The sequence below is a fragment of the Camelus dromedarius genome, chromosome 29 (genome assembly GCF_036321535.1).
Source record: "Camelus dromedarius isolate mCamDro1 chromosome 29, mCamDro1.pat, whole genome shotgun sequence".
NCBI lineage: Eukaryota > Metazoa > Chordata > Mammalia > Artiodactyla > Camelidae > Camelus > Camelus dromedarius.
Window position 1 is genome coordinate 16,758,391 of NC_087464.1, and position 14,397 is coordinate 16,772,787.

Genomic DNA, 14,397 nt, shown 5'->3' on the forward strand with positions numbered 1-14,397 from the left:
GGACCAAATCTTTTCTATCTATCTTAGACAACATCAGATGAGCATGACCATAACTATGCCTCCCAGCAGGATGATCAGGCCCAGTTGCAGGACAGACCACAGCCAGTCTCCTTATCTGGAGCCAAACCACTCTGTCCCAGATGCCACTGGGGATCAACCTGAGAGCCACCCTGTTTATGACCTGAGAGATAGAGCACTCCACTTTTCCTGGTTCATTAACCTAAGTGCAGCAAGACATGTTGGCAACTGCATATTTGCTGCCTTGACTGACCAGCATGAAGCCTGAGGCAGTACGATTGTCTATCACCACTTACACTACATAGTTTAGACTGGTTGGTGTTTGGCAGACAAGTACAAGCCTGATGTCCGTAAGTATATCCAGGGCAGTAGAAGAAGCATCGGGTTAGAATTTTCCACCCTCTGGCTCCTCTTTGCCACCATAGCTCCAATAGCCTGTTTCTTGGAGGTAGGCCTAAGAGGGTGAAAAGAAGAGTAAGAAGGACTAAATATGTTGCTTGAGTCTCTTATAGCCGACTGGGGCCTCTTCTCTCCCTCCCAACCTCATAGTTAAACACTCTGTCCAAATGAGAAGCATCCTTCCCTGGAATGGCCACATTTTGAATCCACGCCATCTTGTTCGAGTGTGGGGTCCACTGAGAGCTGAGCTTCGGTTGTTCACTTATCTGTTTTAGTTCCTTCTTTAAAAGTACATTCCATCTTTTGTTGGCACCTGCCACCTATTGGTGACACAGGGCACAAAATGTCCAGCAAATGCCCCCTGAGTACTCTTGGTTGTAAAGGCAGTGCTGTTGCCCGACTGGATGTGTTTGAAGAACCCAAAGATGCAACATAGTCCATTTAGGAGTCCTTGAATGTTATGGCCCACATGCACTGTGCGGACAGGAATTGCTGTGTTGTACCCAGAAAAAGCCATCTACTGCATCGATGCAATGCCCAGCGGTACCCTCAAGGGGAAAGTAGAGGACACATAATAATTTGTTAGGACCAACCAGGTTCAGTGCCCCAGACTTTGTGCTCCAGAGCTCCCTCTGCCACTCCACTGTGTAGCTAGTAATCCAGGCACGTTAATTAGCCTGGCCCTGGATTACAGATGAGCTGCCATGTCCTGTGTGACAGTGTACCCAGGTGGCAGTGGTTCTGACAGCTTGTTGGTTTCACTGATGTTCATGGTCAAAGGGCCCTTTTCCACGGACATCCCTGTATTAGGATTCTACAGAGAAGAACGAATTGGAGATAAATAGATGTAGGTAGAACTACATAGATAGATATAGATTTATTTTAAGGAAGAGCCTCACACAGTAATGGGGGCTGGCAAGTCCAAAATCTAGAGGGTAGACCAGCCTGCTGTAGACCCAGAGAAGAGCTGATGCTGCAGTTCAAGTCCAAAGGCCGTCTGCTGCCGAATTCCCTCTTGCTCAGGCTTTCAGCTGATTGGATAAGGCCCACCCACATTATAGAGGGAACTCTATACTTTGCTTTACTCAAAGTCCACCAATTTAAATCTTAATCTTAACCAAAAACACCTCCACAGAAACAATCCAGAATCATATCTGACCACATATCTCAGCACCATGACTCAGCCAAGGTGATATATAAAGTAACCATCACGATCCCCATGGGTTGTGAACAGGGGACAAGTGTCACATATAATCTGTTGCCATCATGCTTTTCCTACAGGAGTGGGGACTTGATTATGCAGTTGTCCTGCTGCTAGACTCTAGACTGCTAGCCCATTGGCTGCTGCCCACAAGTAGCCATAATGTAACAAGGTGTGTTGGGAATTGACTTTGTGCCATGTTTTCCAGGGCAAGCACATAGCCAGCAGCGCTGCCCATTGTGTGTTGTTCCCTTTTCCGTGCAAAGTGGTAACCGGTGTTCTCTGTGGTTGCATAGCTGCAGAAGTTCAGGACACTCCACTGGCTGTTAATGCTCTACATCTGTCCATGAGCCAGGCCTGGGTCCTCAGGCATCTCAGTATACTGAGGACCCTGAGGACCCCAAGGTGCTGGCACAGACTCTGCCCCTGGGGATAGCCACATCTGGTGCCTGAGCACCCTTTCATGCAGATAGGAGATTCCATTAATGCCTGCTTTACTCTGCCCTTGGATGTACCACTTCCCTTTAATGACAAACACTTACTGGGTAATGCCCATTTCATTGGTGTTTAAAATCTAGCCAGTATCTTGAGAGGGAAACTAGTTATTTGTTCTTTTCAGGCCCCTTCCCTCTAAACACCTGCCTTTCCAACCCAGCTTCTTCCTAGTTGCCCACATGGCTCTAGAACACAGCAAATGTTCCATGGTGGAAAGCTGGCTTTGCATTTCGAGTTCCTCCAGGTGCCAGTCCATAGCATAGTCATTGTAAGCACCAGAAACTGTCCATTTCTTTTTCCCCCAATAGAGTCTCTGCTTGGGGCAATTCTGATCATCAGAGATGTCCCAGATCAGCAAATGTCTCAGGGAAAAAACTACCCACCCATCACCAGGTCAACTTGGACAGACTTTCTCCTCCTTGAAACTATAGTTCATATGGTCTGTATTTCTCCTACCACTTGCCACTCTTTAAAAATTACTATCTTCACCTTACGTTTCCTCCTAGCTGTTGCAATGGGTGTGGGGGCCTGAGGAGACCTACCACATCCTATCAGAAGCAGAAGTTCTTCAGTTCTGCTTTTTACCACTTCTGATGGGGCTCCACTGTGAATTCTCAGTATTTTCACTGCATCACATCACACTCTATCTTGATTTCCTTTTGTTTAAACGAGTTTTAGGCCTTTTAGCTCTTTGAAAATATATGTTAACTATTTCCTGAACTTTCTTGAGGGGTGGCCATTCCACCTCAAATTTCTGCCTGCTTTGTTCTTTGGTGCTGTAAATCTTTCCCAGTTTCTGTTTTTCAGTTTGTTCATACATCTTTGTCTTCCTGATCTTCACTAGCTAGAAAAGTTTCAAATAACTCTGTAGATTTGGGAGGGGGGAACTTAGGGAAGGAGGTGAGTTGAGGGCTCCCTGCTCTGCTACCCCACGGCTCAGTAAACTTGTCTTGAGAGATGGAAAGTGTTTTCTTTCTCTGCAGCCACTCTTGTCTTCTTTGAGTGGAACTTTAACTTCCCCTAACACTTTTCTCTTCCCTCCTGAATCTCATGTGACTGCTATACACATACATAGTGTCTCTAATATTTATAAGCTAGTGACTTTCAAACCTCAGTTGCCAGCCTTTACTTTACATCTGGGCTTCCTGACTTATGGGTCACACATCCCCATAGGCCCGTCAGATGCAGTGTCTCCAAACTCCCCATCCTTCCTGCAGCTCTGCTGCTTTGCCTATGATCCTTTTTCAGGAATAACACCACCATCTGGTCAGAAGCCTGTATATCATCCTGATCTCCCCACTTCCTCCCCGTGCACGTCTCACATCCAGCAACTACCAAACCTTGTTAGTTCTGCCCTGTGACCACTGCTGGTCCTCCTCCTCCCTCAAGGCCATGCTACAGAGCCTCTACTCCTTCTAAGACCTGCCCTCCAGAGGAGTGCACATGCCAAGAGGACTTAATGGGCACAAGTGGTTTTATTATTTCTGCCTGGGGGAGGAAGCCCTGGCAGGAGCAGGGATGCACAGCAGACATGGTGCTGCATCCCTGCTGGCAGCATGGATACCGGTGGCTGGAGTCCAGGACAATGAAGAGCTGTCCAGTGGTGTGAGCTGGAGCTGGTGAGGAGGTACAATCCTGCCTGCAGAGGCCACTGGCTTGAGAAGTGGGGCCCCAGCCTCACCGATGCCGCTTTCGGATGCTCTGCAGTTCCTGGTAGATGGTGCTGAAACTGGGCCGCTGCCTGGGCTCGTAGGCCCAGCACTGCTCCATGAGTCTGAACACAGCATCGGGGCACAGCTCCGGGCAGGGCAGGCGGCCCCCTGTGAGGACAGGCACAGCACACTGGGCATGAGGAGGGGGTCTGAGGGCCTCTGGCAGCCCCCGAGGGCATACCTTGAGCAACGGGAGCTGCTTAAGGCACACCGTTCATAAGGACACATTTTTCTTCACCAAAAACACAGAGGTTCTAATCTCAGGCCACCGTGTGCTAGTTGTGTGGCTTCTGCAAACCTCAGTGTTTCCTTCTGTAAAAGGGACCTACCTCACATGCTGTAAAGAGTAAATGGAATAGTGTATGGCTTGGCACATAACAAGGGGTCACTCCTGTTTTGGTAGCCACCTGATTATTCTTATTCTGCTCCACTGGGAAGGTTAGAAGATTAGGGTATCTGGAAGAGTCCAGCTGGCACACTAGAAGAGGGCTTGGCTTGGAGGCTGCTGTCACACCGCAGGGTTCCCTTACCTTTCTCCACAAACTCCCGAGTCTGCTGATTGCTGAGGTTGGGATAGGGGGAGGCTCCCAGGCTGAAGGTCTCCCAGAGTAAGATGCCAAAGCTCCACACGTCACTCTCGGAGGAGTAGCGGCCTGCCAGGAGGTAAGGCAGTGTGAGTGGGCTGCCCGCGTCTGCTGGCCAGAGAGGGCCAGGGGTCAGGACCCACGCCCAGCATCGGGCCCTGCAGCCAGAGTGGAAAAGGCCCAGGTACCGTAGTTAAGCGCCTCGGGTGCCGTCCACTTCACAGGGACTTGTCTGAGGCCCCCCGAGGCTGCGTAGATCCCATCGGCTTCCTCCCGGGACATCCCAAAGTCACTGATCTTCAGGACATTCTTCTCTGTCACCAGGCAGTTCCGAGCAGCCAGGTCTCTGGGCGAAGCAGGACGGGGGCTCATTCAGCCAACATCCATGAGCACCTGTCACCTGCCTGGCCTGGGCGCTCAAGACACAGCCATGAACCAAAGCTGCTCCCTGCCCCTGGGACTCCTGGTCCGTCAGGGAGGGAAGCTCCACCTCTGGAGCTGGTGCCTGCTGGGGAGGGGAGTGTGGGGTGACAGCACTGCCTGTGTCGGGGCGGGGGCTGGCTGTGGGACTGGCAGGGATTGCATGAGGTTGCCACGCCCTCGCCCTCACCGGTGGATGCAGCACTTGCTCTCCAGGTACTCCATGCCCGCAGCTGCGTCCCCAACCATCTGCAGCAGAGTCTTCACCCGCAGGCGGGCTCCCTCTGTCCGCAGGAAGGTCAGGAAGTCTCCCCCTGGGGGTGGGGGGAAACTGGTTGAGACTTCTGGGGATGGGGGCAGATCTGGCTGGGCTGAGAGCCCCACCCTTGGAGATCAGCTGTCTCTGCTCACCCTGCACAAGCTCCATGACAATGTAGATGGGCTGTTTCTGGGTGCAGACGCCAATGAGACGCACGATGTTGGGGTGGCTGTACTGCTTCAGGATCCTGGTGGGGGGCGGGGGGGGGCACTGCTGCTTAGGCTCCTGCCTTGGGGTCTTGTACACTCACCTCCTCAGCCCTGGGAGCCCCAAGGAAGCCCAGGCAGCCCGAGGGAGAATGGGAGAAGGACAGCAGAAGAGAAGAGCTCGGCCTCTGAGGCCAACAGACCTGGATGTGTGACTTTGGGTGGGTCCCTGAGCCCCTTCCCCTCCACACTATGGGGGCCATGAGGATTAAGTACTTGGTGTCACACCATGCGCAGAGGAACCCTTCACATGGGGAACCTATGGTGATGGTTATTTTGATCACCCACCTTGCTTCCTGCAGAAACTTGGCCTTGAGGTCAGGCGGGAGTGTCTCTCGACAAGATTTCACTGCCACCAGGGTGTTGTCCGCTCGCAGGCGTCCGCTGAATACTTCGCCAAAATTCCCCTGAAATGGTCTTGGGTTCCCACCTGTCTTCTGCAGACCGTGGTCCTCTTCTCTACTCAGGGCACAGCCTAGCTTGTCCCCACCCACCCCTGACGCTTAGACCTAATCATCCCAGCTCTCCAGTCAGAGGACCGAGTGTACACACGGGGATAGACAGAGACAATTACCTCTGATTTGCCACGTTCACTGAGAAGTGACAAGGAAAATCCAAAAATCACTTTCACTTGCATTGGAAAAGCATTTGATTTTTAGAAAAGTGACTTCTTTCCTGATCAGGTATTTTATAGCTCACATGAACAGAGTGTGTCTCCCCTCCCTGAGGAGGCTGGGGGGTGGGTGCTAGTGGCAGAGCCGTCTCTGGGGAGTTCTCGGGACGGGTACTTTTGGGAGAGTGGCTGGACGGGGAGTCAGAGGTACACGCTGAGAATCAGAAGGAGGCAGGGAGGCCGAAGTACTCTCTGTAGATGAGGCCTTGTTGTGACTCTGCCTGAGGGCTGGAAAGGCAGTGGTGCTGGGGGAGGGAAAAGCAGGCAGCCAGGAGGCTGGAAGAGCGCACTCAACTCACCCGCCCAATTTGCTCACCCAACACCAGGTCCTCATGGCTTAGTGCCCACTTGTCCTGGGGGAGGAAGGAGTGGGAGGGGTAAGAAGTCAATGAAAGGAGGGCATGCTGGGCCCTATGAAGGACTGAACACCCCCCACCAATGCTATGTCTTTCATTTCTTGGTGCCTTGGTTTGTTGGTCTGTAAAATGGGGATTAGATCACATCAGGATCACACTCAGGTGACTCCGGGGCCAGGCAAGGACACTAAGTCGGGGAGCACCAGCCTGGTGCGTGTGGCCCAGGGAACAGAAGTGGCCTGGACATTCCAAACTAGAGGGAGGCTGGCCCCCTGGGGAGTGAGGAGTCCCTTTGCACCCTGTATCTATACTGGGGCCTGGCAAGCTCTTCCTCTGATTCTATGTGGGCTTGAACCTGCACCCCCAAGCAGGAGGCAGGGGCTGGGCGGGGCGCAGGCTCACCTTGGGCACGGCCCTATTCAGGACAATACCGCTCTTCTTGGTGAGGGGCTGTTGGGAGCGCAGCAGATGGTCGATGAGCAAGGGGATGCTGGGAAAGCCGTCTCCTTCTAGTCGGTACAGGTTCTGTGGGACAGGGGGACCTGGGGTCAACAGCCTCCACTGCTGAAGGGGCCTGAGCCCTGGGAAGGGAGAGGAAAAGCAGCAGGGAGAAAGGGACTGCCTGGGACACGAGGCAGAGACCTGTGGCAGAGGCAGAACCTGATGGCGCATGACAAGTCTGCTCTCCCATCCTACGGGTGAACACACGCTGAAGGCTTAAGCCTCTGTTTCAGTGCAGGGACTGGGTAGTCTCTGTGGCCTCTTTCAGCTCTGCCAGGGAGGCGTCTGAGACAAGGTAGCTCCTTCATACCTTTTCAAGGTTATTCCCTGATGAGGTGGAGGGGAGGGGAAGGATGGGAAGGGGAAGACTTGGGTCCAGGCCCCACTCACATCAGCAGACTGGATGATGAAGTGTCGGGGCTGGCCGTCCCACAGCACAGACAGCACGTACTCCTGCTTGCCCTGGCTCTCCCGGACCAGGAAGTCCCCGGAGTGGGTCAGCAGCTCAGCCACCTCTGCCCGCGGGATGGCCCCATGGTACCACAGCTGCTCATGCAGGGGCTTCTGCACTTCTGGAACGAGCTGCAGTGGTGGGGGTAGCTGGAAAGGGGAAGTGGGGAGCAAGGAGGGGTCAGTCAGCCAGCTCGTCATGGGAGGCCACCAGGCCAGCCAGGGCCAATTGGGGAATATCTATCTGTCTGTCTCTGCCCCTCACAAACCATCCGAGTACCACACAGAGCCATCCATAACCCTTGAAGCCAGGGATAAACTTGCTCAGGTTTGCTCCAGGCAGAGCTGGGATGGGGAGCCCAGGCTGGCTGATCCCAAACCAAGCTTTTGCTTTTTCCACCAGGCCCTCACCCACTCCTGGAGCAGGGAGAGCCACAGGGTAACAAGGCTGCAGGTCTCTTCTTGAATCCCAGGGAAGAGGGGACTCCTCAGTAAAGAGAGGTGGCATGAGAATAGCCACCTTTCTAGGGCAACCCAGGGTACACCTCTGAGGCCCCTGGCCTGGTCCACCCCTTAAAGAAAGGCAGTGGTGCCGGCCCAGGCTGGGCTCCACTCACCGAGAACTTGGGGCGGAAGATTCCTGAGATGTGGCTCTTAAGGATCTCCAGGGTGGGCGTCCTTCCCCCTTCTCGCTCCTGCTCCTGAGGCCAGGGACAGACGTCAGCGGGTGGCCAGGCTTGGGGAGGGGGAGGGCGAAAATGAGGAGCGCGGTCTGGGGCGGGCTGGCGGGCATGGCTGGCAGCGTGGGCAGTGGGTGGGCGGCTCACCGAGGATGAGGTGGAATGGCGGTCATCCTGCAGGAGCAGCACGGGCTGGGGCTCGCCGGGGCCCAGCTGCTCCAGCTTGGCCTGCAGCAGCTCCTGCTGGGCCTGCAGCTTGGCTTGGCTGCACAGTGCTACCTGCAGCCCCTGCAGCGCCTCGTGCAACACCTGCTTCTTGCCCAGAAGCTGCACCCTGCAGGCAGGGGCAGGTGGAAGGGTCAGGGAGAGAGAGGGGCTCAGCCTGCTGGTAGTGGCTGGCAGTGGGTCAGGCAGGCCAGAGGGATGGAAGGGAGGGCCAGGAGGCTGCTGTAGGTGGGCCCCACTCACCGCTCCCGGGGGTGGATATTCTGCTCCTCGTTGCAGAGCTCGTGCTGCAGCTGAGTGACTGTCTCCCGGCGGCTGAGCACCGTCTCAGTGGCCACAGCCAGTTCATCTGTCACTGAGGTCAGCCTGTGCCCAGAGGAAGGGCAGTATTAGAGCCGTGCCCCTCAGATGCATCCCTGCAGAGCCAAACAAGCCTGGTGGGCTGGCCACAGCTCTGTATAGACAGCATCCACCCCCAGGCCCTAAGCCAAGCCACCACACACGTGTGCTGCACGCTCTCCACAGTCAGCTCGTTCAGCTGCAGCTCCCCGGGCTCCAGCAGCTCAGTCTCCTCAAGCAGCGACTCATCAAAGGTGACACAGGGTGGGACGTCAGGTGTGGACCTGCGGGGAACAGTGCCCGTCAGTGAACAGGCCAGCAGCCCTGGCCCTCGAGAGCTGCAAGGAGGGGCTTACCCATACTGTTGCAGGAAGCCTTGGTACTCAGCCTCAGGCTGGATGCGGGCAGCCGCTGCAGCCATCTCCCGGTGAATGGCCACCACCTCGTCCTGCACTAGGCTGCTAATCTCCAGGTATTCCTGCAGGATCTCCTTCCTGCCCCCAGACAGGAACCCCAGTCAGCAGGGCCTCAGGCTGGGCATGGCTGGGAAGCTTGGGGCTCATGTAACTGGGTTTGGATCCACCCTGGGGTTGACCCCACACCCATCATTTACCAGCCAAATGACTACAGGCAAATTACTTGGCATCTCCTGGGAGTTGTAAGGACCCAATAAGAGCCTATGTGCAGTGTGTGGTGCGAGGAAGTGCTCGGTAAATGTGAGCTACAAACATGCCTACTCCGGACAGTCAGCCCAACAGCTGGGACTCCGGGGTTCTGATACACACATAAGCCATGGATGTGCTGCTGACCCACATTTATAACTCCAGTCCCAGCGCCTCTCAGAGCTCCAGTCTCATGTAACCATCCACCTACTCAAACCGTCCTGTTGGACATCTCTTAGACACCCAAACTCCCCCAGCTAAAAAAGAAACTCCTGTTCTTGTTTCCTGAACCTGTTTCTTGCATAACCTTCTCCACAGAGACACCATCTCCTGGTGCTCGGGGCCAAATTCCTGGAGTTATCCTTGACTGCTCTATTTCACACCCTGCTTCCAATCCATGAGGAAACTCCACTGGCTCTGCCTTCAAAGTACACCCAGGACCTGACCACTTCTGCCCTCCATTGTTACCGCCCTATCCAGTGGCCGTGGTCTGTGGTCTGGATCACTGCAGGAGCTTCTTTTCTGGTCTCCCTGGTCCTCTCCTTGCCTCCTGACGTCTATTCTCAGCACAGCACCCATACTTAAGACAGTTCAGATCACGTCACTCTTCTGGTCCCCACAGAGCCCAAGTCCTGCTGGACCCTCTGTCTTCCCTGGACTCCTCCAGCCTTGTGTCCGACTCTGCCCTTCCCTCACTCTGCATAGGCTACACTGGCTTCCTTGTTGTTCCTGGATTTCAGGCACTGTCCCATGTCGGGGCCTGTGAGCCTGCTGGTCCCTTTTCCTTGAATGGCCTTTTTCCAAATATCCCCCTGGCCCACTCCCATACTTCTGAGGCTTTCCTAGACCACTCCATTTCAAACAGTAACCTCCTGCCCTGTCCCCCGTCTCCTCGTTCTCTTTCCTTGTTTTATTTTTTCCATAGCACCTATCACCTGTATTTTATCGATTTCCTTTTCTTTCTTCACAAATGAACAGTCTAAAGGGCAGATATTTTTGTCTACATTCCCTGCTGTATCACAGAGGCTAGAACAGTGTTCAATAAATACAATAAAACCCTGCAGTAACAGCCCTGGAATGATGTAATTTGGATGTAAGTAGACTGGCACCTGATTATGTGACTATCACTTTGACAGGGCTGGGTTTTCTGGACCCTGCCTCTGGGCACAGGGGCAGGGCTTCAGGGCTGTGATGGGGGTGGGGCGGGGCTGTGGGCTTACAGGATGCAGGCCATCTCCTGGTGCAGGTCCTGCAGGGACTGGAGCAGGCCAGGCAGCATGAGCTGGTGGTGGTGCTGGTGGTGCAGCTGTGCGGCCCGCACGCCCAGCACGTAGCGGTTATGGTGAGCGAAGAGCTTCCATAGGCTGCGAACATACTTGTCCTTGGCCTTGTCACGGTCCTTGTCTGACAGGTGGGGGCAAGGGGGTGTGGGTGACAGCACAGAGGCCTAGGCAGCGTCCCCTCCCTGAGTACCTGGGGACTGGTCTGAGCTGGCTTGGGATTCCCGCCCTGCCAGGGAGGGAGGGCAGCCCCAGACCTTTGCTGGCCTCCTGGTACTTGCGCCTGGCCTGGGCGCTGTCCCGTGCCAGGGCTCGGTACTGGTTCTTCAGCTTCTCAATGTCCTGGCTGTGGGTCTGGAGAGAGAGAAGAAACCAAGTGGGACAGTAGGTCCCCAGGGCATGGGAGATTCCTGCTCAAGGTGAAGCCCTAAACAGGTCCTACAGTCCAGGCAGGCAGCACATCCAGGTCCATCCTTCAAGAAGAGCCTGGAGACCTCTGGGATCTAGCCTCTGCCGTTGAGGTTAAGGTCAGAGGAGTTGGGTTAAGGGCAGGTCCCTGAGGGAGGCAGAGAGGTGGACTGGGCAGGCTACAACTGTCCCTCCTTGGCCTAGAGTAGTATCTGGTGGCAGGTGTGTGTGCAGCCTGTGCAGTTGTGGCACATAACTCCACACTCAGAAGGGCTCTGTGATTGGTTTAATGCTCTATTGATTCCATCTTGAAATTCTTAATTTTATGACAAGGGGCCCCACATTTTCATTTTGCGCTGAGTCCCGCAAATTCCGTTCCTGGTGGCAGGAACCATAGATGGTTAACACCAGAGTTCTCATCCCAGATCCCTGTTTGTGCACTGGCATACTTTGGGCAAGCTCCACTCCTCTCCTCTGAACCTCAGCTTCTCCATCTGTAGCTGAGCTAAATGCATAGACTAGATCAGCCTTTTTCTTAAGGGCCAGATGGTAAACATTTTAGGCTTGTAGGCCATGCGGTCTCTGTTGAAACTATTCAGCTCTGCCATTGTAGCTCTTTAGTAACCATGGATAATATGAACATATACGGGCAAGGCTGTGTTCCAGTAACTGCCTACAAAAACAAGCAGACCCCCTGAATTACATGATCTTCTGAGGAGAGAGTGGAAGGGGTCAAGACTGACCACCAGGGGCCGCTGTGGGTCCGTGGAAAGGCTAGGTTTGGGGCTGGTAGAAGGGGTGTGGTGCAGGCAGCAGCCCAGCACATCGAATAAGGAGGCTAAAACAGCCACATAAATAGCTCCAATCACACAGTCTCTAGACTGAGAAGCTGGGAAGGATTCAAATGCCAAGCAGGTCCACTTCGCAGCCCTGGTCCTTAACATCTGAGTCAGAGGGCCATGCTGCTGCCTCATGGTGTCTCTAGGGCCCTGGGAGGAGCCAACCTGGACTAAGGGCAGGCAGAGTAGCCCTCATTCCTCTCACTATCTCTCAGACCCCATCGGGTGCAATGCGGGAGGTGGGTCACAGACCCTGCATTCCTCCCAGGCGATGGCTGGATCACTCATCCTTGTACTCCCAGCACTCAGCGCAGGCACACAGTTAGGAGACAGAAAATGCACAGAAAGGCCAGCCTGAGGTGGGGGAGGAGGCGGGAAGGAAGCTGCAGCAGGGCTGCAGCAGGCCTTGGGTCAAGCCTGTGGTCAGATACTTCCACTTCCCCAGAGAATCCAGGGGCTCTTGTGCAAAACCAGCGCGTTTAGGCTCAAAAAGTAGGCAGAAATGACCAGGTGAAACCCCAGTGCCACCCACCCACCTTGGTGAGTTCCTGCTGCAGCTGCTGCCACTGCTCGCTGTAGGTCTTGCGCAGCTGCTGCCGCTCCCGGATCAGCAGGCTCAGCTTGCTCAGGGGCCCTGAGTTCAGATCTTCCGCGTGCTGCCTCAGCACCCGGCTCAGGCCCTCCGTCTGGCTGGTGATCTCTGCCCACGACTACAGCACACATGAGACGGGTGAGATGGGGAATGCGCGACGATGGCTCTCAAGCCTGGGCCTGCCGAATCTCCAACCCTCCCCAGTGGGCTCCGGGAAAGGAAGGGGCAGGCAGATATACCCATGCCTGGCATACAGAGGAACTCTTTGGTCAAGGGTGGGAAGAAGGTGAGGAGGTCTAGGGTCCGTAGAATCCCACCTGGCTGATGGGGCTATGGAAACTGATGCCTCGGCTCTGGCCCCCACTGTCCTGTAGTGACATGTGGTGCAGAAGCCCTGCATATTCCCTGTCACTCTTGACGCGCTGGGCCATCCACTTCCTCATGCCCTCCAGGAGCCGAAGCTCAGCCTCCTGCATCTGCTGCACTGCCCCGTGGCCCTGTGGGCTGCATAGCGCTGAAGAAAAGCCCATAGTGTAGTCCTGGAGAGAGAGAGAGGAGAGGCCACCACTGGGGGCAAAGCAGTAGTTGGAAATGGAGCGGTGGGACAGGGAGGCGAGGGGCTTTCGGGCCAAGAGGAGCCATGAGGAGCTACAGACAGGCAGGAGGTGGGGTCCTGTCCTGTTGAAATATAGCCATAGGTACAAAATGCGGCCTGGCCTGGGAAGGCCCTCATTGTTTCCTGCGTCCCTGATGCCAGGAGTCCCCTTCCCAGCCCTGGAACAGAAACCTCCCAGAGCCTCCCTCCCTGGGCCCTTCCACCCAGCACCCAGCACCCACGGCAGGGGCACAGTGCGCAGAGGGCCCTTGGCAGGGCCAAGCCAACCCCTGCTGGTGCCCCCGGCAGCCACAGCCCCGCCACCACAACCGCCCCTGCCCTTCCACGGACCCTGCCCCACCAGGCCCGTGTCTGACTCTCAGACTGCCTGCCCAGCCCCCCTGCCCGCTGCCCCCTGCTCCTACCACGGCCTCCTGGGCCTGGGGCAGGAGTTACCCGCAGCTGTTCCTGGGGCCACCGAGGACAGACTCAGACTCAGGCCCTGCACCGCCCGGCCAGTTCCTGATTCCGCGCTTCCTCCTCCTGTGGTTTCAGTTGGCCCAGGCCCCGGGGCGGGCCGGCAGAGGGGAAGGGGCGGGCGGGAGCCCCTGACGCCTGTCCGCCCCCCTGCCCAGCGCCGGCCTGCTGCCTCCAGCCGGCCTTATGGCCAGCCGCGGAAACGGAAGGGAGGAGGGGGCCAGGAAAGAATGGCCCAGAAGAGAGCAGCCTGCGCCCAGCACTCCCCAGGGCCCGGACAGCGCCCGAGAACACAGGGAAGGGGCCCACGGGTGCGGGTGCGCAGTCGGCGCCTGGCACAGGGCGGGGCTGCAGGTTTGCATGGGGCCCAGAAGCCTGGGGTCCAGGGCCTGGGGGCAGGCGGGCAGTCCTAGCAGCAGGCCAGGGCTGTCCCAGAAGAGGAAGGGGGAAGCCTAGTCCAGGGCTTCCCCACCCACTGGATTCCCCAAGGAGAGCTCAGGCGCCAGTCTCCATTTGAATAAAATTTCCAAGTAAATATCCCAGAGAGGCCTGCTTCTCAGGCACAGATCCTGGTGGAATTGGCATCATTCCCTTACTGCCAGGCAGGGGCTTCTGGTCCCAAGGGAAACCTGGGGCAGGCAGGGGCCTGGGCTGGGGAGTGGGGAAGTGTGGCATTTTGAGAGTGGGACTCAGGCTTTCCCCAGCAAAAGTCATCTTGCTTCAGTTAGGCCCCACTAAAGGCCTCAACCTTATAGCTGGTGGCCGGGCCACTTCAGCCAAGGGAAGCCCTGAGCAACTGGACACAGGCCATTACTCTCCACCCCTCTAGAGTTCAGGCCTGCGGGGGTGGAAGTGCTTAGCTAGTCCCACCCCAGGGGTTTACTTGTCCCACCCCAGGACTTGTTTCCAGCTGCTGTCCCCTTCCACATCTCACCTGAAGGAGGCCCTAAACCCCTCGGGAGATGG

At 55.9% G+C, this 14,397-nt stretch overlaps 1 protein-coding gene across 3 annotated transcripts; it reads right to left on the reverse strand.

Moving 5' to 3' along the window:
* Window positions 1-3,569: 3,569 nt before the first annotated feature.
* On the reverse strand, window positions 3,570-13,536 carry FES (FES proto-oncogene, tyrosine kinase). Of its 3 annotated transcripts, none has more exons than XM_031440595.2 (19): window positions 13,380-13,536; window positions 12,677-12,898; window positions 12,304-12,477; window positions 10,778-10,874; window positions 10,461-10,644; window positions 8,935-9,072; window positions 8,743-8,862; window positions 8,483-8,605; window positions 8,162-8,348; window positions 7,952-8,035; window positions 7,275-7,484; window positions 6,786-6,908; window positions 6,327-6,380; window positions 5,643-5,761; window positions 5,241-5,335; window positions 5,020-5,143; window positions 4,598-4,755; window positions 4,356-4,478; window positions 3,570-3,933 (listed from the first exon to the last, which is right to left on the reverse strand). In XM_031440595.2, the coding sequence occupies exons 2-19, from the start codon at window positions 12,887-12,889 to the stop codon at window positions 3,791-3,793; spliced, it is 2,469 nt and encodes an 822-aa protein (XP_031296455.1). In that variant the 5' UTR covers window positions 12,890-12,898; window positions 13,380-13,536; the 3' UTR covers window positions 3,570-3,790. The 3 variants fall into 3 exon arrangements, with proteins under 3 accessions (XP_031296455.1, XP_031296456.1, XP_031296457.1); XM_031440596.2 differs by having other exon boundaries at window positions 13,411-13,518; XM_031440597.2 differs by lacking the exon at window positions 8,935-9,072.
* Between the last annotated feature and the right edge of the window lie 861 nt (window positions 13,537-14,397).